The 21,047-nt window shown below is 71.7% G+C and overlaps 3 protein-coding genes across 6 annotated transcripts; 2 read left to right on the top strand and 1 right to left on the bottom strand.

Annotated features, from left to right (window-relative positions):
- Window positions 1-331: 331 nt before the first annotated feature.
- SRPK3 (SRSF protein kinase 3) lies at window positions 332-10,454 on the top strand. Of its 4 annotated transcripts, none has more exons than XM_064503500.1 (16): window positions 332-794; window positions 2,443-2,500; window positions 2,968-3,086; window positions 3,338-3,446; window positions 3,547-3,634; window positions 3,716-3,803; window positions 3,939-4,045; window positions 5,031-5,190; window positions 5,276-5,301; window positions 5,999-6,134; window positions 7,018-7,239; window positions 7,775-7,872; window positions 8,426-8,533; window positions 9,180-9,249; window positions 9,342-9,434; window positions 10,200-10,454. In XM_064503500.1, the coding sequence occupies exons 1-16, from the start codon at window positions 677-679 to the stop codon at window positions 10,382-10,384; spliced, it is 1,785 nt and encodes a 594-aa protein (XP_064359570.1). In that variant the 5' UTR covers window positions 332-676; the 3' UTR covers window positions 10,385-10,454. The 4 variants fall into 4 exon arrangements, with proteins under 4 accessions (XP_064359570.1, XP_064359573.1, XP_064359571.1 ...); XM_064503503.1 differs by having other exon boundaries at window positions 353-794; window positions 5,276-5,310; XM_064503501.1 differs by lacking the exon at window positions 332-794 and adding an exon at window positions 1,441-1,742 and having other exon boundaries at window positions 5,276-5,310.
- Window positions 10,455-10,517: 63 nt separating this feature from the next.
- On the bottom strand, window positions 10,518-17,858 carry IDH3G (isocitrate dehydrogenase (NAD(+)) 3 non-catalytic subunit gamma). Its single transcript, XM_064503505.1, has 12 exons — window positions 17,729-17,858; window positions 16,908-16,949; window positions 16,136-16,233; window positions 15,938-16,050; window positions 15,757-15,817; window positions 15,016-15,148; window positions 13,512-13,645; window positions 12,669-12,771; window positions 12,437-12,583; window positions 11,350-11,444; window positions 10,776-10,836; window positions 10,518-10,687 (listed from the first exon to the last, which is right to left on the bottom strand). Exons 1-12 carry the CDS (start codon window positions 17,789-17,791, stop codon window positions 10,607-10,609), a joined length of 1,131 nt encoding a protein of 376 aa, XP_064359575.1. The 5' UTR covers window positions 17,792-17,858; the 3' UTR covers window positions 10,518-10,606.
- Window positions 17,859-18,535: 677 nt separating this feature from the next.
- Window positions 18,536-21,014, top strand: SSR4 (signal sequence receptor subunit 4). Its single transcript, XM_064503507.1, has 6 exons — window positions 18,536-18,651; window positions 19,056-19,174; window positions 19,285-19,359; window positions 19,454-19,543; window positions 19,669-19,734; window positions 20,541-21,014. Exons 1-6 carry the CDS (start codon window positions 18,594-18,596, stop codon window positions 20,643-20,645), a joined length of 513 nt encoding a protein of 170 aa, XP_064359577.1. The 5' UTR covers window positions 18,536-18,593; the 3' UTR covers window positions 20,646-21,014.
- Window positions 21,015-21,047: the final 33 nt, after the last annotated feature.

Here is a 21,047-nt window from a genome sequence, read left to right as displayed (position 1 = left end):
CTTTCGGGGAGGGGGGGGTCTCGTGAAAACGCTGCCCCCCCCCCCAAAAAAAAGGGGATGCGGAGGGGCTCCCCCCTTTTTTCCCGTGGGGGGGGGGTTGCCCTACTGGGGGGGGGAATTTGGGGCTACCCAAGGGGGGAGGGTTGCCCTTGGGGGGGGGAGGAGGGGGGATTTGGGGCCACCTGGGGGGGGTGCCCCTTGCTGCCCCCCCACCCCGGGGTGCCCTCCCCCCAGCACCCCCCCCCACCGCGCCCCGTTATTAAACCAATACCCAGCAGCCCAGCGGTCTCTTAATTAACCGGGGGGGGCTCATTAGGGGCTCCCCCCCCCCTCGGCTGGGGCCTGGCGCCGGTTTTGGGGGGAAGCAGGGCTGCTCGGGGGGGGGGTCTGTGCCCTTCGGGGGGGGGCACGGCTGTTTTGGGGGTGCGGAGGCCGTTTCGGGGGCCCCCAGGGCCGTTTGGGGAGCCCTGGGCCCTTTGAGGCCGCTTTCGGGGGGCTTCGGGCCGGTTTGGAGACCCGCAGCCCTTTCGGGGCCGTTTCGAGGCCCCTCGGGGCCATTGTGGAGCCTCCGGGGCTTGTTTCCCCATTCGGGGCGGCCCGTGGTTGCCGTGGCGACGCGTCGCGGACTGATGACGCCACGCGGAGCCAATCAGCGCTGGCGGGGGGCTCGCGGGGCATGCCGGGAGCTGTAGTTTTTCCCTGCAGCGCGACCACGGCGCCCTTGAACGTCACTTCCGGGCGCGCGGCGGAAGTGAGCGGTGGGAGCGGCGTCGGCGGGGCGGACGGGCGTCGCGGTGCGTCTCGGGGACTGGGGTGGGGCCGGAGGGGGGTCGAGGCCCCCCGGGGTGCGGGGGCGGGGGCATCTCGGCCCGGGGCCAGCGGGAGCCCCAAACGGCCCCTTTTTGCCCGTTCGGCCGCCCCCGCCCCGCGGCCGGTTTGGGGTGATTTTCCAGCTTTTAACGAGCCGCGGGGGGGGCCCGGCCCGGGCTGCCGGTAACGAGGGGGGGTCGGGGGGGGGACTTCGTTTGCGCCCGGTGATTAATAAACGACTGCTCCGTGTGCCGTGTGCGCCTTCGGGGTGCCCCGTGTGCCGGGCGGGGGGCTGTCGCGATATGGGGGAGCAGGGGGCTATTGGGGTGCTGGGGGGGTTCTTAGGGGCTGGGGCTATCGCCATACGGGGGAGCGGGGGGATATTGGGGTGTGGAGAGGGCCGAGTCTATCGCGACATAGGGGTGCGGGAGTATTTGGGTCTTCAAGAGCTCTCAGGGCTGTGGTAGTCGCGATATAGGGGTGCAGGTGGATATTGCAGTGTGGGGGATCTGGGTCTGTCGGGATATGGGGGTATGCGGGGATATCGGCGTGCCGGGGTGGCTCGTAGGGGTTGGGGCTATCGCGATATGGGATTGTGAGGCGATATCGGGGTCCCGATTATCGCGATAGGGGCAGCTGGGAGCTCCCAGGCCCGGGGAGACCCGGGGCCACCGCGACTCGGCGGGGGGGAGGAACGGCCGTGACGCGTTTCCATGGCGATGGCGTTTCCGTGATGACGGCAGTTCCCCGGGGGCGTGGCCATGTCTAGGGGCGTGGCCAGGCCGGAGGCGGGGCTCCCCATTGGCGGGCGGGGCCGCGGCCGCTCCGCCCCCCTCCGGGGAGAAGAGGGCGGGGCTTGCGGCGCGTGCGCAGAGCGCGCGCGGGCGGCATGGAGCTGCGCGGGGGGGCGGCGGCGGGCGCGAGGCCGGCGGGTGAGGGGGGAGGGGGTTTTGAGGGGAAACCGGGGGTTTCTGAGGTAAAAGTGGTGGGGTCGGGGTCGGGGGGGCATGGGGGGGCGGTTTTGAGGCGAGATGAGGGGTTTTGCAGGGGGGCTTGTGGGGAAAAGTGGGGCGAGATTGGGGAAGGGGGGGCATAAGGGGTCTGGGGGGGTTTCTGAGGGGAAATCGGGGTGTCCCGGGGGGGTTCTGAGGTAAAAGTGGGGGGTTTGGGGGCGGGGGGGGGCATGAGGGGTCTGGGGGGGCGGGTTTGAGGGGGGTCCCGGGAGGGTTGTGGGGAAAAAGTGGGGGATTTGGGGGAAGGGGGGCATGAGGGGTCTGGGGGGGGGTTGTGAGGGGAAATTGGGGGGTCCCGGGGGGTTTTGGGGGTAAAAGTAGGGTAGTTGGGGAGGGGGGGGCACAGGGGGTCTGGAGAGGTTTTTTTGAGGGCAAATTGGGGGGTTTCTGAGGAAAAAGCGGGGGGGCTGGAGTGGGGGGGCATGAAAGGTCTGGGGGAGTTTTGGGGGGGATTGGGGAGTCCCGGCAGGTTTCTGAGGGAAAGTGGGGGGGGTTCGGATGGGGGGTCCCGGGGGGTGGGTTTCTGAGGGGAAAAGAGAGGGATTTGGCGAGGGGGGGGTCCCTGGGGGGGCTTGGGGTCCCCGCGGGGGCCCCCCGCTGACCCCCGCCCCCCCCCAAGACACAGGAAGGAGGAAAAAGAGGCGCAAAAAGGAGAAGAAGCCGAAACCGGCCGCGGGGTGAGCGGGTCCCGGGGGCCCAGGCCCCCCCCAGTCCCCCAAAACCCGCCGGGGGAGGGGCGGAGCCGAGCGGACCCAGGCGTCCGGGCTGGGGGGGGTCCCCGTTCCCCGGGGGGGGCACAAACAGAGCCCCCCTTCCCCGGGGGGGGGGGATTCCTGGTGCTGCCCCTCCCCGGCTGGGGCTATTTTTAACCCCGCGCTGCCTGGGGCCGTGAGGTCATTTCTATTTTTGCGGGGGGGGCCGTATCCCAGCGTGCTTTGCACGCCCCCCCCCGGCCCCTGTGGCTTCCTGACGCTCCCCTGGGGCCCCCCGTCTGTGGGACCCCCCCGTGGGGCCCCCCCCCATGGGGGAGACCCCTGAGGGGAGCAGGTACGGGGGCAGCCCGGATGCCTGGGCCCCCCCTGGGGCAGAGGGGCAGCCCGGACGCCTGGGCCCCCATCCCGGCTCTCTCCCCGCCCCCCCCCAGGACCCCCAGCCCCCCCGAGGATGCGTCACTGGAGACCCCCCCTGCCCCGTCCCCGCTGCTGGGGGGGCTGCTGGGCTCCGACGAGGGGGAGCAGGAGGATCCCCGCGACTACTGCAAAGGTGGGGGCGGGGCGCCCGGACGCCTGGGCCCGCCGGGGGCGAGGGGGGGGGGGCAACGTACCCCCGGGGGGGGGCACAGGACACCTGGGACCCCCGGGAGGGGGGACAGGACACCTGGGTCCCCTGGGGGGGGGGGTGGAGCGCGGACACCTGCCTCCCCCCGGGGGGTGTGGCGGGGTGGGGGGGTGCACACTTGGACGCCTGGGCCCCCGGGCCACCCCCCCACGCCGCCGTGTCCCCCCCCCCCGCAGGGGGTTACTACCCCGTGAGGATCGGGGACCTGTTCAACGGGCGCTACCACGTCGTGCGCAAGCTGGGCTGGGGCCACTTCTCCACCGTCTGGCTCTGCTGGGACGTGCGGTGAGTGCCCGGACGCCTGGGCCCCGCCGCGGGGGCCGGGGGGGGGGTGCGGTGGGGGGGTGGGGGGCAGGCCGGACTCCTGGGCCCCCCGCGCCCGCAGGCGGAAGCGCTTCGTGGCGCTCAAGGTGGTGAAAAGCGCCCCGCACTACACCGAGACGGCGCTGGACGAGATCAAGCTGCTCAAATGCGTGAGTGGCCCCCCCGGGACCCCCCCGGGACCCCCCCGGGACCTCCCCCGGCCCCCCCTGACGCCCCCGCCGCCCCCCCAGGTGCGCGACTCGGACCCCGGCGACCCCAAGCGCGACAACATCGTGCAGCTCATCGACGACTTCAAGGTCTCCGGCGTCAACGGCGTCCGTATCCTTCCGGGGGCCCAGGCGTCCGGGCCCGGCCCCCGCCCCCCCTTTTCCCCCACGGGGCCCTGGCGTCCGGGCCCCGCCCCCTCGCCCCCAGGGGGCCCAGGCGTCCGGGTGCTCCTTGACGCCGCCGCAGACGTGTGCATGGTGCTGGAGGTGCTGGGCCACCAGCTGCTGCGCTGGATCGTCCGCTCCAACTACCAGGGGCTGCCGCTGCCCTGCGTCAAGAGCATCGTGCGCCAGGTGGGGGGGGCCCCCAAACCGCCCCCCCCGGGGGTCTGCAAACCCCCCCCGGGGTCCCCAAACCCCCCCGGGGGTCCCCGATGTCCCCACGGGTCCCCAAAGCCCCTGGGGGAGCCCGAATGTCCTTCTTAGGGACCCCAAATCCCCCCCGGGGCCCCGTGGAGGGCCCCAAATGCCCCCCTGGGCTCCCCACGTCCCCCCCAAGGGCCCCCTGATATCCAGAGGGGCCCCAAATGTCCCCCCAGCGCCCCCCAAATCCCTCCTGGGCCCCCCATTATCGATCTTGGGCTCCATGTGTCTCCGTTAAACCCCCCCAGATCCCCCCCAGCCCCCCAGCTCCCCCATGGAGCTTCCATGTCCCTGTGGGACCCTGAATATCCCTCCGAGAGCCCCCCAAGTCCCCCCTGGGCCCCCCAATATCCACCTTGGACCCCACATGTCCCCCTTAAACCCCCCCACATCCCCCCCAGCTCTCTAGTGTTCCCCATGGACTCTGTTAAATGCCTGCGGGGCCCCAAACATCCCCCCTGGAGCCCCCAAATCCCCTTCAGGACCCCCCACATCCCCCTTGGGACCCCCCGGATCTCTCTGGGGACCCCCCACATCCCTCAGGCTCCCCAATATTCCCCCATGGACCCTCCCAAATCCACATGGGGCCCCAAACATTCCCCCAGAACCCCCAGGCTCCCAAATATCCCCCCATGGACCCTCCCAAATCCCTGTGGGACCGCAGTATCCCCCCTGGAGCCCCCCAAATTCCCCTCGGGACCCCCCCAGGCTCCCCAATAGCCACCTGGGACCCCCAACGTCACACTCAGGCCGCCCCAAACTCCTCTCTGGACCCCCTCAGCCCCCCGTGTCCCCTCCCTGTCCCCCGTGCGAAGCGCTGGAGGGTGGTGGGGTCTCACGGGGGAGGTTGGCTGCGTTTTGGGCCCCCTCCCCGAGCTCAGGGGTGCCCCCCCCGTGCCCCCCCCGCCCCCGGCAGGTGCTGGAGGGCCTGGACTACCTGCACACCAAGTGCAAGATCATCCACACGGACATCAAGCCGGAGAACGTGCTGCTGCGGGTGGGCGAGCCCTTCGTGCGGCGCCTGGCCGCCGAGGCGGCGCGCTGGGCCCGCGGCCCCCGGCCCCCCCGCGGCGCAGGTGAGCCCCCCGGGGGCGGTGCCCGGACGCCTGGGCCCCCCGCCGCCCGCCGCCCCCTCATTCGCTCCCCTTTCCGCCCCGGCAGTGAGCTCGGCGCCCCAGGACGGACCTGTGAGTGTGGTGGGTGGGCGCTGCCCCCCCCTCGTGCGACCCCCCCCCTCGTGTGACGTCCCCCCACGGCCCTCGTGCGAGCTGACCCCCCCCCTCGTGTAAACCGGCCCTTGTGCAAGCTCCTCGTGCAAGCTGGCCCTTGTGCAAGCCCCCCCCAGCCCTTGTGCGAGCCCCTCGTGCAAGCTGGCCCTCGTGCAAGCCCCCCCAGCCCCCATGCGAGCCCCCCGGCCCCCATGCGACCCCCCCCGGCTCTCGTGTGAGCCCCTTCATCCTCGTGTGAGCCCCCTCATCCTCGTGTGAGCCCCCTGGCCCCTCTGTGACCCCCCCCGGCCCTCTTGTGAGCCCCCCGGCCCTGTGCGAGCCCCCCCCGGCCCCCATGCGAGGCCCCCCCAGCCCCCATGCAACCCCCCGGCCCTCGTGTGAGCTCCCCCGGCCCCCGTGTGACCCCCCCCGGCCCCTGTGTGAGCCCCCTCATCCTCGTGCGAGCCCCCCCGGCACCCGTGTGACCCCCCCGGCCCCTGTGTGAGCTCTCTCATCCTTGTGCGAGCCCCCCTGGCCCCTGTGTGAGCCCCCCCGGACCTCGTGTGAGCCCCCTCATCCTCGTGCGAGCCCCCCCAGCACCGTGTGACCCCCCCTGGCCCCCGTGCGAAGCCCCCGGCCCTCGTGTGAGCCCCCCCCGGCCCCCCCGGCCCCGCAGGAGCAGCGGACGCGGGCCCAGCGGCGGCGGCAGCGGCGGCGGCAGCGGCGCCAGAGCCGCCTCCTGGCCCAGCGCCTCCGCGACCTGCAGCGCCTCGAGGAGACGGAGCCGCCCCCGGCGCCCCCCGACGCCGCCGGTCGGTCCGGGGGGGGGCTCGGGGCCCCCCGGGGGGGGTTTCGGGGTCCCTGGGGGGGGATTGGGGGTTTTCAGGGCAGGTTTAGGGGCTTTTCGGAAAATTTGGAGCTCCCAGGGATGAGTTTGAGGCAGACTTTAAGTTTAAAAGGTTGCTTTGGGGGCAGTTTTGGGGGTCTTGGAGGGGTTTTGGGGTCCCTGGGGGTGGTTTTGGGGGTCCCAGGGGGGTTGGGGGGCCCATGGGGGTGGCTATGGGGTGTCACAGGGGGTTTTGGGGGTCCCTGGGGGTGGTTTTGGGGGTCCCAGGGGGGTTGGGGGCCCATGGGGGTGGCTATGGGGTGTCACAGGGGGTTTTAGGGGTCCCTGGGGGTGGTTTTGGGGGTCCCAGGGGGGTTGGGGGGCCCATGGGGGTGGCTATGGGGTGTCACAGGGGGTTTTGGGGGTCCCTGGGGGTGGTTTTGGGGGTCCCAGGGGGGTTGGGGGGTGCATAGGGGTGGCTATGGGGTGTCACAGGGGGTTTTGGGGGTCCTTGGGGGTGGTTTTGGGGGTCCCAGGGGGGTTGGGGGGTGCATAGGGGTGGCTATGGGGTGTCACAGGGTTTGGGTGGGGTCCTGGGGGGGGTTGGGGGGATCGGGGGGGGCCATAGGGCTCCCGGAGGGGTTTGGGGGTCCCGGGGGGGCTCTGGGGGGGCCCGTAGGGCTCTTGGAAGGGTTTTGGGGTCCCTGGAGGGGGTTGGGGGTCCCGGGGGGGCTCTGGGGGGGCCCATAGGGCTCCCGGAGGGGATTGGGGGGTCACTGTGCGGTGGGGGGGATCCCGGGGGGGTCATGGTGATCCGGGGGCAGGTGGGGGTGGTTCTGGGGGGGCCCTGACGCCCCCCCCCGCCGCAGAAGCAGACCCCGAGGGGGGGGGCAGCCCCCCCAGCGGCGCCTCCTCCTCGGGGGTGCACACGCTGCGGCCCTGCGGCTCCAGCGACGGCCGCTCGGGGGCGTCGTCCGCCTCGGGGGGGCCCCCCCCCCGCCCCGGCTCCCCCTCCGCCTCCGACTCCCTGCTCACCCCCACGTCGGGCTCCCTGGTGTCGGGGGGCTCCGGGGGGCCCCCCGCCCCCCTGGGTAAGTGCCTGGGGGGGGGACTGCGAGGCTGGGAGGGTCCTGGGGGGCAGTTGGGGGGCTGGGGAGGGGATTGGGGGGTGGGGGGGGTCACTGAGGGGGTCCTGGGGGGGAATTGGGGGGCTGGGGGTTCCTGGGGGTCATTGGGGGGGGAATTGGGGGGCTGGGGGGGTCATTGGGGGGTGCTGGGGGGGGAATTGGGGGGCTGAAGGGGCCCTGGGGGTCACTGGGGAGGTGCTGGGGGGGAGTTGGGGGGCTGGGGGGTCCAGGAGATCATTGGGGGGTAATTGGGGGGCTGGGGGGGTCCAGGGGGGCAATTGGGGGGCCAGGGAGTCACTGAGGGGATGCTGGGGGGGGAATTGGGGGGCTGGGGGTGTCCTGGGGGTGACTGGGGGGTTCCTGGGGGGGCAGTAAGGGCCCTCAGGGGGTTTCTGAGGGGCGCTTGGGGGGCTCGGTGGGGCAGGGGATTGGGGGTTCCTATGGGGGGTTTGGGGGGGGTCCCGCGGGCCGTGACCCCCCCGTTTCCCCCCCCCCCCAGGGCTGGGGGTGCCGGAGGGGCTGGTGAACCCCCTGGACCCCCGCTGCGCCCCCCGGCTCCGCGTGAAGATCGCCGACCTGGGCAACGGCTGCTGGGTGGTGAGCGGGGCCGCTGGGGGCACTGGGAGGCACTGGGAGGGGCTGGGGGGCCACTGGGAGGGACTGGGGAGCACTGGAAGGGAGCAGCAGACCAATGGGAGGGACTGGGGGCAACTGGGAGAGACTGGGAGGGACCAGGTGGCTGCTGGGAGTGGCTGGGGAGCACTGGAAGGGGCTGGGGGGTGAATGGGAGGAGCTGGGGGAACTGGGAGACTACTGGGAGGGCCTGGAAGGGGCCAGGGGGCTACTGGGAGGGACTGGGAAGCACTAGAAGGAGCTGGGAGATGACTGGGAGGGAACTGGGCATGACTAGGAGAAACTGGGAAGCACTGGGAGGGGATTGGGGGGTTACTGGGAGGGACTGGGGGTGACTGATGGATGACTGGAAGGGCCTGGGGGGCACTGGGAGGCTGCTGGGAGGGACTGGGGGTGACTGGCAGGGCCTGGATGTTGCTGGGGGGGGATTTGGGACCCCCAGCAGGGGGTTGGGGTGCCCTGGGGGGCAGCCGTGGGGCAGGGGGGGCCGTGGGGTGACGGCGCGGCCCCCCCGCAGCACCGGCACTTCACGGAGGACGTGCAGACGCGCCAGTACCGGGCCCTGGAGGTGCTGCTGGGCGCCGGCTACGGCCCCCCCGCCGACATCTGGAGCACCGCCTGCATGGTAGGGCTGCCCCACGGCGCGCCCCACATCCTGCCCCACATCCTGCCCCACGGCGGGACCCACAACCCGCCCCCCGGCCCCCCAAACCCGCCCCCGCCCCGCCAACCCCCCTTCTCGGGGCCCCCCGCTGACAGTTGGAGCACCGCCTGCATGGTAGGGCTGCCCCACGGCGCGCCCCACATCCTGCCCCACATCCTGCCCCACGGCGGGACCCACAACCCGCCCCCCGGCCCCCCAAACCCGCCCCCGCCCCGCCAACCCCCCTTCTCGGGGCCCCCCGCCGACAGCTGGAGCACCGCCTGCATGGTAGGGCTGCCCCACGGCGCGCCCCACATCCTGCCCCATGGCGGGACCCACGGTGGGACTCACAACCCGCCCCCCCGGCCCCCCACACCCGCCCCGACCCACCAAACCTCGTCCTCACGGCCACTTCGTGGCCCCATGGCTGCCCCACGGCCGGACCCACGGCTGCCCCATGGCACCTAACAACGCAGCTGCCCGGGTCCCCCCTAACCCCCTTTGGTGCCCCATAGCATCCCCCAGTGCCCTATTAACCTCCCCCCATTGGTCCCCCAGTGCCCCCTAGCCCCGCCCCCTGCCCCCTAGCCCCGCCCCCTGCCCCACATCACCCCCCCGTCTCCCCCAGGCCTTCGAGCTGGCCACGGGCGACTACCTCTTCGAGCCCCACTCGGGGGAGGACTACAGCCGCGACGAGGGTAGGCGGGGCTTGTGTGGCAGGGGGTGGGGCTTGCAGGGGGTGGGGCTCCGAGGGGGGCGTGGCTCTGAGCAGGCCCCGCCCCCCCGGCAGATCACATCGCCCACGTGATCGAGCTGCTGGGGGAGATCCCGCGGCACGTGGCCCTGGGCGGGCGCTACTCCCGCGAGTTCTTCAACCGCCGAGGTGAGGGGCGGGGCCGCGGGAACGGGGGCGGGGCCAAGGGGATGGGGCGGGGCCAAGGGGATGGGGCGGGGCCACAAGGCCGGGGGTGGAGCCAGCCAGGATGAGGGTGAGGCCATGGGTCCGACTGGGGAGGGAAGGGGGTATGTGCTGGGGGCGGGGCTATGGGGCTGGGGGTGGGGCTATGGGGCTGGGGGCGGGGCCAGGTAGAATGAGGGTGAGGCCATGGGTCTGACCAGGGAGGGATTGTGTGCTGGGGGGTGTGGTTTAGGCACTGGGGGTGGGGCTATGCAAAACAGGGCCAGGGCAATTGGCTGGGGGTGTGGCTCTGCACCTGGGGGGCGGAGCTACACAGAATAGGGCCAGTTGTATTGCCTGGGGGGTGGGACCAAGCAGCATGGGGGTGTGTGGCCATGCACCCAGGGGCGGGGCCATGTAGAACAGGTGCCATTAGGGGCGGGGCTATAGAACTGGGGGTGGAGCCAGGCAGGAATGGGGGCGGGGCCTAAGGGCTAGGCGGAATTAGGTGTGGGGCTATGTGGACAGAAAGGCAGGCTGTGGGCGTGGCTAAGGACCCGGGGGCGTGGCTAAGGGTCCAGGGGGCGGGGCTAAGGACCCAGGGAGCAGGGCTCCAGCACCGCAGTCAGGGCAGGGTGAGTGTTTGGGGGGGGGTGTGTGCTGGGTGGGGGTTTGTGGGCGTGGCCGAGCGTTGTGGGCGTGGCCGAGCCGTGTGGGCGTGGCCGATCTGAGCCCCGCCCCGCGGCGCAGGGGAGCTGCGGCACATCCGGAGCCTGCGGCCGTGGGGGCTGCGGGCGGTGCTGCAGGAGAAGTACGAGTGGCCGCGGGGCGCCGCCGCCGCCTTCGCCCGCTTCCTGCGGCCCATGCTGGCCTACGAGCCCGCCCGCCGCGCCACCGCCGCCCAGTGCCTGCGCCACCCCTGGCTCCGCCCCTAGACACGCCCCCCCCGACCAATAAACGCAAGGCCCCGCCCCCCCCCCCGGGGGCGGCCGGGAGGCGCGGTAAGCTCCTTTATTTTTTGGCGGGGGGGGGGGTTTCCTCGCCCCCCAGCGCAGAGGGGCCCAGGCGTCCGGGAGACACGCTAAACTCGTTTATTTTGGAGGGGGGGTTCCCTGTTGTCCCCCCCCCCCGTAGCGGAGCGGAGGGGCCCAGGCGTCCTAGGCGCGGGGGAGGTGCGAGAGGATGCTCTGGACGGCCCCCGAGGTGGTGCCCTGGCCCCCGATGTCGGGCGTGTGCGTCTGCGGGAGGGGGGGCGGAGCCGGATCGAGCCACGCCCCCCCCAACAGGGGAGGGCGTCGCCCCGTATATCGGGGGGGCGGGGCTTACCCTGGGGTCGTCCAATGAGGCGAGGACGGCCTGGCGGATGGTGGAGGCGTAGCTGTGCAGACTGGGCGGGGGGGGAGCAGACAGGGAGGCCACGCCCCCTTTCAGCAGGCCACACCCTCTCCCTGAAGCCCTAGTAGTGACCCACCCTGGGGGATAAGCCCCACCCCCTCTGGGGTTGTGGCTCCGCCCCCTTCCCACCCACCTTCTCCCTGCCTGGGGCATAAGCCCCGCCCCAAGTCATAGCTCCGCCCCCCGGGTCAAGCCCCACCCCATCATAGCTCCGCCCCCCGGATCAAGCCCCACCCCCTCTGCGATTATGGCTCTGCCTCCTCCCACCTTGTCCCTGCCCAGGGGACAAGCCCCGCCCCCGTGGCATAGCCACGCCCCCTTGGGCTCAAGCCCCGCCCCCTCTGCCCTGGCCCCACCTCCTCAGCAGGGTTGTCGCCCAGGGCGCCAGCCCAGGCTCTGCCCACAGGGGCCAAGCCCCGCCCCCATGGCATAGCCCTGCCCCCTAGGGGGTCAAGCCCCGCCCCCGGGTCCCAGCCCCGCCCCCCGGGGCCAAGCCCCGCCCCACCGGAGGTGGTCGAGCATCATGCAGGCGGCGAGCAGGGCGGCCGTGGGGTTGGCGATGTTGCGGTTGGCGATGCTCTTGCCCGTGTTCCGCGTGGCCTGCGGGCGGGGGGGGGCGCTGGGGACCCCCCCGGGGACCTGCCAGCCCCCCCCGGACCCAGGGGACCCCCCCGGGGACCCTCCAACCCCCCCGACTCCTCCTGAGCCCCCTCAGACCCATGGGACCCCCCAGCCCCTCTGAACCCCCCCCAGACCCATGGGACCCCCCCAGGGACCCTCTAGCCCCCCATCTCCCTTAGCACCCCCTCCCCAGTGCCCTGGGGACCCCCTAACCCCCCCAAATCCCCCTTAGCAGCCCCCCCAGCACCCTGGGACCCCCCCCAGCACCCTGGGGACCCCCTAAAGCCCCCAAAATCCCCCTTAGCACCTCCCCCAGCACCCTGAGAACCCCCCCAGCACCCTGGGGACCCCCTAAAGCCCCCAAAATCCCCCTTAGCACCTCCACCAGCACCCTGAGAACCCCCCCAGCACCCTGGGGACCCCCTAAAGCCCCCCAAATCCCCCTTAGCAGCCCCCCAGCACCTCTGAGATCCCCCTCAGCACTCTGGGGATCCCCTAAAGCCCCCCAAATCCCCCTTAGCACCTCCACCAGCACCCTGGAACCCCCCCCAGCACCCTGGGGACCCCCTAAAGCACCCCCAAATCCCCCATGGACCCCCCCAGCACCTATGAGACCCCCCCCAGCACCTTTAGGGACCTCCTAAAGCCCCCCAAATCCCCCTTAGCAGCCCCCCCACCACTCCTGGGACACCCCCAGAACATTGGAGACCCTGTAACCCCCCCAAGTCCCCCTTAGCAGCCCCCCCAGCACCTTTAGGGACCCCCTAAAGCCCGCCAAATCCCCCTTAGCACCCCTGGGCCCCCCCCAGCACCCTGGGGATCCCCTAAGGCCCCCCCCAAATCCCCCTTGGGACCCCCCCAGCACCCTGGGGACCCTGTAAACCCCCCCAAGTCCCCCTTAGCAGCCCCCCCAGCCCCCATGACCCCCCCCCCAGCACCCTGGCCCCCCCGGGGCGGGGGGGAGCACGCACGGTCTCGAAGACGGCGTAGTCATGGCCGTAGTTGGCGCCGGGCACCAGGCCGGGCCCCCCCACGAGCCCGGCGCACACGTTGTTCACCACGTTGCCGTAGAGGTTGGGCATCACCATGACGTCGAACTGCTGCGGCCGCGACACCAGCTGCGGGGCGGGAGACGGTACTGGGAGCGCTGGGGGGGGCGTGGGGGGGGCGCGGTGGGGGGGGGCGCCGGGGGGGGGGTCCCACCTGCATGGTGGCGTTGTCCACGATGATGCTGCGGAAGTCGAGCTCCGGGTACTCGGCGGCCACCTCGCGGCAGCACTGCAGGAAGAGCCCGTCCCCCAGCTTCCTGGGGGGGGGGGGGGGTCAGCGGCGGGGCCCAGGCGTCCGGGCGGCCCCCGGGGACACAGGTGTCCCCCCCATCCCCACCCCCCAACAGGGACCCAGGTGTCCAGGTGCCCCCCATCCCCCTGGGGGCTCAGGTGTCCCCCCCATTCCCCCCCCCCAAAAAGGGACCCAGGTGTCTGGGTGCCCCCCCCAGGGGTTCAGGGGTCCCCATTCCCCCCCCCAAAAGGGACCCAGGTGTCCCCCCCATCTCCTGCCCCCCAAAAGGGACCCAGGTGTCCGGGTGCCCCCCCCAGCTCCCCCCAGGAGTTCAGGGGTCCCCATTCCCCCCCCTAAAAGGGACCCAGGTGTCCCCCCTCATCCCCTCCCCCCCAAAAAGGACCCAAGTGTCTGGGTGCCCCCCCCAGGGACCCAGATGTCCCACAACCCCCCCCAAAAGAGACCCAGGAGTCCAGGTGCCCCCCCAGGGACCCAGATGTCCCACCCCAAACCCCCCCCCCCACAAAAGGGACCCAGGCATCCAGGTGCCCCCCCCAGCCCCCCAGGGACCCAGATGTCCCCCATTGCCCCCCCCAGGGGACCCAGGCATTCGGGGCACCCCCCCGCCAGGGGCTCAGGTGTCCCCCGTCCCCCCCAGGGACCCGGGCATCCCCCATTTCCCCCCCCCAAGGACCCGAGCGTCCCCCCCATCCCCCCCCCAGGGGGCCCAGGCGTCCGGGGGGGGGCCGCGGGGGGGTCCCGCACATGATGTTGGCCTTGTGCACGGCGGTGACGCTGCGGCGGGCGGCGCGGCGGGCCAGGCGGAAGGCGTAGTGGGCGATGCGGCGCGAGCGCCCCGCCGTGATGATCTTCAGGCTCTCCACCACCCCCGCCACGCTCTGCTCGTGGGGGGGGGGACACACGGGGGGTGTCACCGCGGGGGGGGGGACGTGGGGGTGTCACCGTGGGGGGGGGGACACGGGGGGATGTCATGTGTTGGGAGAAACAGGGACACGGGGGCGACAGAAGGACAGAGAAGGGGCTGTGGGGGGTGCGTGGGGCCATGGGGGGGTTGAGGGGGACGTTGGGGACATGGGGGGGGACATTAAGGGGGGGCCACAGGGACATTGAGGATGTTGAGGGACATCGGGAACATTGAGAGGGGCCATGGGGCGGCATTGGGGAGGGGGACGTTGGGGACATGGGGGGGCATTGGGGATGTTGAGGGGGGGACACGGGGCCATGGGGGGACATTGGGGACATGGGGGGCACATAAGGATGTGGGGGGGGCATTGGGGCCATCAAGAGGAACATTGGGGACATTGGGAGGGGACATGGGGACATTGGGGGGAGCATTGGGGATGTCGGGAGGACATTGGGGACATTGAGGGGGACACAGGGCCACGGGGGGGACATTGGAGGGGACACTGGGAACATGGGGGTGGAGACAGGGCCATGGGGGGACATTGGGGACGTGGGGGGGGACACTGGGATGTGGGGGGGACATTGGGGACGTGGGGGGGGGGACATGGGCCGACCACAAGTGGGGACATGGAGCAGCATTAGCACAGGGCAGGGAGCTGGGGGCGGGGCCACAGCTGAGGGGGTGGGGCCACAGCCAGCACATCAGGGGCACAGCAAGGCTGGGGGCGTGGCCCTGGGGGCGTGGCTATAAACCCCTGGGGGCGTGGCCACCCCTTGGGACAGGGCTGGGTGCTGGGGGCGTGGCTAGGCTGTGGGGGCGTGGCCATGGGTGGTCACCCGGGAAAGAGCCCTAAGCCCATCTGTGAATCAGCCAAGCTGGAGGGGGCGTGGCCTCACACTGGGGGCGTGGCCAAGGGGATTCACCCAGGGCAGAGCAGTGAGGCAGCCATGTTTGAGGCAGTGGAGGGCAGGTGGGGGTGGGCGTGGCCAGTCCCAAGGGGGTGGGCCCGGGGGCGTGGCCTCGGTGGGGGCGTGGCCTCCGTGGGGGCGTGGCCAGGGAGGCTCAGCCAGGGAAGAGCACTGAGTGTGGCTGGAGGCGGCCATGTTGGGTGGGACGGAAGGTGGGCACAAAGGGGGCGTGGCTGACCTGGGGAGGTGTGGCCTCCGAGGGGGCGTGGCCTCCGTGGGGGCGTGGCCAGGGAGGCTCAGCCAGGGAAGAGCACTGAGTGTGGCCGGAAGCAGCCATGTTGGGTGGGATGGAGGGCGGGCCCAGGGGGTGTGTGGCTGACCCGGGGGGGCGTGGCCGGCCCAGGGGGCGTGGCCAGGCGCGGGGGGCGTGGCGCACCTCGTGCTCCAGGCTGCTGTACTCGCCCTCGGTGTTCTCGCGCACGATGAGGATGTCGATGTCGCGGTGGCGCGTCTCCACCCCGGGCAGGCTCCGGCAGTGGATCACGTTGGCGTACAGGTCCAGGCTGGTGCTGCCCCGCCCCCGGCCACGCCCCGTCAGGCCACGCCCCCTCCCAGGCAGGCTCCGCCCCCTCCCCTTGCTCCCAGGATTGCTCCCACCCGCTCCCAGCCCCCACTAAGGCTTCCCAGTTGCCCCCAGCAAGCTCCCAGTGGTCCCAGTTCCCCCCTCCCAGTTTCCCCTCCCACCTCAGTCTCCTCCAGAGCTCCCAGTTCCCCTCCCCAGTGCCCCCCAATTGCCCCCCCCCAGCACCGCCATAGCTCCAAGTTCCCCCCAGCGTCCCCCACCAGCTCCCAGTCTCCCCACTGGCATCCCCAGTTCCCCCTCCCACCTCCAGGTCCCCCCACCATCACCCCCAGGTCCCCCTCCCACCTCCCAGTCTCCCCCCCGGCGTCCCCAGTTCCCCCTCCCACCTCCCAGTCTCCCAACCAGTGTCCCCAGTTTTCCCCCTCATCGAGGAACCATCAGGGGCTCCCAGTCCCCAAACTGCCCCCAGTTTCCCCCCAGTCTTTCCGCAGCTCCCCCCGGCCCAGTACTCCCAGTCCCGCCCACCCCAGCGCCTCCGTAGCTCCCAGTTGCCCCCCCGCCAGCTCCCAGTCACCCCCCCAGTCCCGCTCTCACCGGATGAGGTTGTTGCGCGACTTGTGGCTGGGCGGGAGGTTGTGGTTGGTCTCAATGTTCCCTGGGGAGGCACAGGGGGGGTCCCCGGTTTTTGGGGGGGGATCCCCAGTTTTGGGGGGGATCCCTGTTTTTTTGGGGACAGATCGGTGGTTTTTGGGGGCGGATCCGTGCCCGCGCTCACCCTTGAGGGCGACGCCGTTGCGGCGGATGGCCATGATGGCGTTGTGCACGTCGTCCTCGGGCGCCTCGGCGCTCACCCGCACCTCCTCGAAGTCCACGGGCACGCAGGCATGCCTAGGCGGGGGGAACGCTCGGACGCCTGGGCCCCGGCCACGCCCGGACGCCTGGGCCCCGCTGCCCGGGGGGGGGCGGCACCCACCTGAACACCTCCTTGACGTGCATCATGAGCTCGGGGCCGATGCCGTCGCCGGGGATCAGCGTCACCGTGTGGCGGCCCCCGTATTTGGCGGGGGGCGGCTGCGGGGGGGCGAGGTGAGGGCCCAGGCGTCCGGGCCCCGCCCTGCTCCCCCCCTCCAAGCTTGCCCCCCCACCCCACAAAGCCCAGGCGTCCCCCTCCCCCTCCCCGCGGGATTTTGGGGCCCCCCCCGCCCCGGGGCCCCCCCCGGTTTGGCCATACTCACGATGCTGGGCTGCTGCGGGGGCGGGCGGCCGCAGTGGGGGGAGAAACGGGGGGGCAGTTAGTTACAGTGCCGGCAAATGGGGTGGGGGGGGACGGGGAAGGGACCCCCCCACCCCAAACCCCCCCCCGCGCCTCCCAAAATCCAGCAAGCAGGAACATCACCCCACCCCCAGCACAGAGCCCCTCCCAGTATGGCCGATTCGGAGGATACTGGGGGCACTGGGGGCTCCAGCCCCCCCCAGTATCTCTCACCCGCAAATGGGGGTCCCCAAAATGGGGGGGGGCCGCAGCCCCCAAATATCCTCCAGCCTCAATGCAGAGGCCAAGGGGGGGCCCAACCACCCCTGAGCACCCCGAAAGGGGGCACGGGGGGGTTGGGGACCCCCATTCCCCCCCCCAGCACGGGGGGCACCCCACAACCACCCCCCAGGGTATTAGAGGGCCCCGGGGTATTTGGGGTGGGGGGACATTCCTGCACCCCCCCCCACCCCCCCCAAAACGGGGCACTTACGGCCGGGAGGTGCCGCCGCTCGGCATCGTGGGAAAGCCAGGCCTGCGGGAGGGAAAGGAAGGGTCAGCGCCCGGACGCCTGGGCCCCTCCGGGGCAGGGGGGGGGGGCACCTGGGTCCCCAAACGGCGGGTCAGGGGTCACCCGGACACCTGGGTCCCTCAGGGGTGGGGTCACTTGGGTCCCCCCCCCATTTGGTGCACTTTGCTGCCCCAGAGGATTCTGGGATTGAGCAGTCCCCCCATCCCCCCCGTTGCCCCCCCCAGCCCTTGGGGTGAGGCCCCAAGCCCGCCTGACAATCAAAACAGATGACAGCCGCACAGACCAATCATAGGCATAGCCTGGCTCTGCTCCCCGCCCTCGCTGGGAGAGCGAGCCAATCAGAGCTGCCAATTGCAAGTAGCACCGCCCAATTGGAGCAGGGCTAGTGGACCACACCCCGCCCCCCCTTGCACTGCCCCCCAATCAGCGCAGAGCTCTGGCATGCGGGTCCGCCTTCCTTAGAAATAGCAACCAATCAGCAAAAAGGCCCTAGCCCATCCCACCCACTCTATGGCGTTCAACGAATCAGCGTTTGCGAGCCCGGGTGGCTCCACCCCGCTGGCCAAACACTGCCCGAGCTACCTCAGGGCTCGTCCCGCCCAGGCGCGGCGCCTCCTCCAATCAGATCGCCGCGCTCCGCCTTCGCCCCGCCCCCCACCGCCGCGCCGGCCAATCAGAAAGCAGCACCCCCTCCCGCCCCGGGGCTCGGCCGCCGGGGCCTGTCGGTGCCCGGTAGAGCAGGGGGGCGTCGCGCCGGCCCGTCCCCGGGCCCCGCCGCTCACCGGGCGCGGCCCCAGCACGGCCGGTCTCCAGAGGTGCCGCGCCGCCTTCAGCGCCGCTGCCATGGCTGCTCCGCGATGGCCTCCGCGCCAGTCTCGCGAGACTTTAGCGCCTCCCGCCCGGGGAGGGCCAGGAGTTCTCGCGAGATCTCAGTGCCTCCAGCCCGGCTAGAAGGAGAGCTACGAGTTCTCGCGAGGTTTCGCCCCTCCCTCCAGTGACGTCGGCGGCGCCACAGAAGTCGCGGCGGCCATTTTGTGCCTCGGAGGCGCGGCGCAGCGGCGGTCGCGCATGCGCAAGGCGGCGCCCCGCGACCGTCGCCTCGGGAAAGGCGGTGCCCGCCGCCATTTTGTCCCGGGGACCATTGTGGCGGGAGCCGGGCCGGTACCGCGCACGCGCAGAGCCTCCCCAACCCAGCGGCAGCCCTTCAGCCACCCGTTTTGAGGCTGGAAGAAATCTTCAAACGGGTGAAAACGATCCTTAACGTCCCTCGAAACGGTTGCTATGGGAACGACACGGTCAGCCTCCCTCGCGGCGGGCGTTGCTCGCATGCGCCGGGTCGCGGCCGCGCCCTTTATGGCGCCCCCGCCCTCCCCCCCAGCGCGGTAGATAAGTCGCGGCGGCCATTTTGTTGGGCCCGCCGCCTTACGGCGCACGCGCGCCGCTCGGCCACGCCCCCCCGCTCCCCGCCGCAAGGCCACGTCGCGCGGGGGGAGGGCGCCCGCGAGGCGCATCCGCGCTTCTGATTGGCCGCGGCGCGCGCGGCGGCCCGCCCTCCCCGCTCTGATTGGCCGCCGAGGGGGGCCGCGCGGCGCTGATTGGCCGCGAGGCGGGGGTGTACGGCGGGGGCGCGCTGTAGCCGGTAGAATCATGGCGGCGCTGGGGCTTCTGGTGGGGCTGTTGGCGGCGGCGGCGCTCGGCGCGGCGGGTACGGGGTCCCCGGACGCCTGGGTCCACTGGGGATGGCGGGGGGGGTCTATGGGGCCCGGAGGGGGGTCCCAGGACGCCTGGGTCCCTGAGGGGGGGTCTATGGGGCCTGGGGGGACCCAGGACACCTGGGGATGGGGGGGGGTCTGTGCGGTTTGGGGGGCTCCCAGGACTCCTGGGGATGGGGGAAGGGGGGGTCTATGGGGCCCGGGGGGTCCCAGGACACCCGAGGATGGGGGTGGTCTATGGGGCTGGAGGGAGTCCCAGAACACTGGGGATGGGGGGGGTCTATGGGGCCCGGGGGGGTCCCAGGACACCTGGGTCCCCTGGGGAGGGGGGGTGCCTATGGGGCCTGGGGGGTCCCCGGACGCCTGGGTGCTGACGGCGGCGGGGCCGGGGGCGCAGGCGAGCCCTGCCCCGAGCCCACCATCGTGCCCTCGTACTACACCACGTCGGACGCCGTCATCTCCTCCGAGAGCGTCTTCGTGGTGGAGATCTCGCTGGCCTGCAAGAACGGCGCCCAGGTGAGCCGGACGCCTGGGCCCCCCTCGCGGGGGGGAGGGGGAGGCAGCCGGACGCCTGGGCCCCTCTTCCACGGCAGGGGGAGATGCTCAGGGCCGCTGTCCCCCCACAGAACGTGGCTCTCTACGCCGACGTCAATGGGAAGCAGTTCCCCGTCACCCGCGGCCAGGATGTGGGGCGCTACCAGGTGAGCCTGGACGCCTGGGCCCCCTCTTTGGGGGGGGGGGGGGGGGACGGGGGACGTGGGTCAGCGCCCGGACGCCTGGGTCCCTTCCCCGTAGGTGTCGTGGAGCCTGGAGCACCGCAACGCCCAGTCGGGCACCTATGAGGTGAAGTTCTTTGACGAGGAGTCGTACAGCGCCTTGCGCAAGGTGGGCCTGCCCGGACGCCTGGGCCCCCTCAGGGGGGGTGGGGGGGGCAGCACCTGGGCACCGGGGTCCCCAAGGGTGTCCCCCGCCCGGGTTTGAAGCCATCCCCCCTTTATCGCGTTCGTTAGGCTCAACGCAATAACGAGGATGTGTCCCGCATCAGGCCGCTCTTCACCGTCAACGTGGACCATCGGGTGAGGGGGGGTCATGGGGGGTCTGAGGGGCATTTGGGGGTCTGAGGGGCATTGGGGGGCTCAGGGGGGCCTTTGGGGACCCCATTTTGGGGGGGTGAGGGTGTCTGGGGAGCTCCCGGGGGGTTGAGTGGCCCCTGGGGGGGGTCTCAGGGCTGGGGGGGTCCAGTTTGGGGGATCTGAGGGAATTTGAGGAGCCTTGGGGGGGGTCTCAGGCCCTAGGAGGGTGAATTTGGGGGCTCTGGGGGGATTTGGGGGACCCCTGGGGGGGTCTTGGGTCCTGGGGGACGGATAGGGGCTTCCGGGGGTGTTTTAAGAGCTTCTGATTCAGGGCATTTTAGGGTTTTGGGGGTGAAATTGTGGGGTCTTGGTCTTGGGGTCCCAGTTTTGGGGTACAGGCTGGCTGTGGGGGGGTTTGGGGGGGCTGAGCGGCTCCCTGTGAGCTGGGGGGGGGCTCTGTGGGTCAGCGAGACTGGGATTTGGGGGGAAACGGGGCATATTTGGGCGTTGGGGGAACCCCAGTTAACCCAGGGCTGTTCTCGAGGATATTTGGGGGCACTTGGGGCTTTTTTCCCTCTCAAGGGTGGATTTGGGGGTCCCAGGGGAGATCTGGGGGTGCTGCAAGGTGCCCCCAGGCTCCGGGGGGGCATCCCCCCTTATCTCAGGGTGGGCTTGGGGGGCCCCGTGGGTGTTTTGGGGGGTGCCTGAGGGCTTTGGGGGGATACTGGGGACTTTGGGGTTGCGGGGGGTATTTTGGGGTGCCGGGGAGGGGGTTTGGGGCGCCCCCGTGACCCCCCTGCTTGGCGCAGGGCGCCTGGAACGGGCCCTGGGTGTCGACGGAGGTGGTGGCGGCCGCCGTCGGCCTCGTGGTTTATTACCTGGCTTTCAGCACCAAGAGCAGCATCCAGGCCTAGGGGCCCCCCCGAAACCGCTACAGCCTGGCGGGGGGGGCCCCGAAACCGCCACGTGGTCAGGAACCAGCAAGGGGCCCCCCCAAAACTGCCACCCAGCGAGGGGGGGCCCTCGAAACCGCCGCCCCATTGGGGCCCCCTGAAACCGCTACCCTCCTGCTGGGGACAGTGAGGGGGGGGCCCCGAAACCGCCACCCCCTGGAGGGGGGGGTGTTAGGGGGGGCCCTTAAAGGGGGACACTGGGGGTTGGGGGGCCCCAAAATGGGGGTGTTGCTACAGCTGGGAATGGGGGGGGGCAAAATTGGGGTCCCAAAGGGCCCCCCCAAATGTCTCCCCCCCCCCGTACCTCAATAAAGCTCTTGGGGACCCCCAGCCTCGGCTCCGTGTGTGCTTTTGGGGGGGGGG

Source organism: Dromaius novaehollandiae, chromosome 37 (assembly GCF_036370855.1).
Source record: "Dromaius novaehollandiae isolate bDroNov1 chromosome 37, bDroNov1.hap1, whole genome shotgun sequence".
Classification (NCBI taxonomy): Eukaryota; Metazoa; Chordata; class Aves; order Casuariiformes; family Dromaiidae; genus Dromaius; species Dromaius novaehollandiae.
This window is presented reverse-complemented; position numbering and strand designations above follow the sequence as displayed.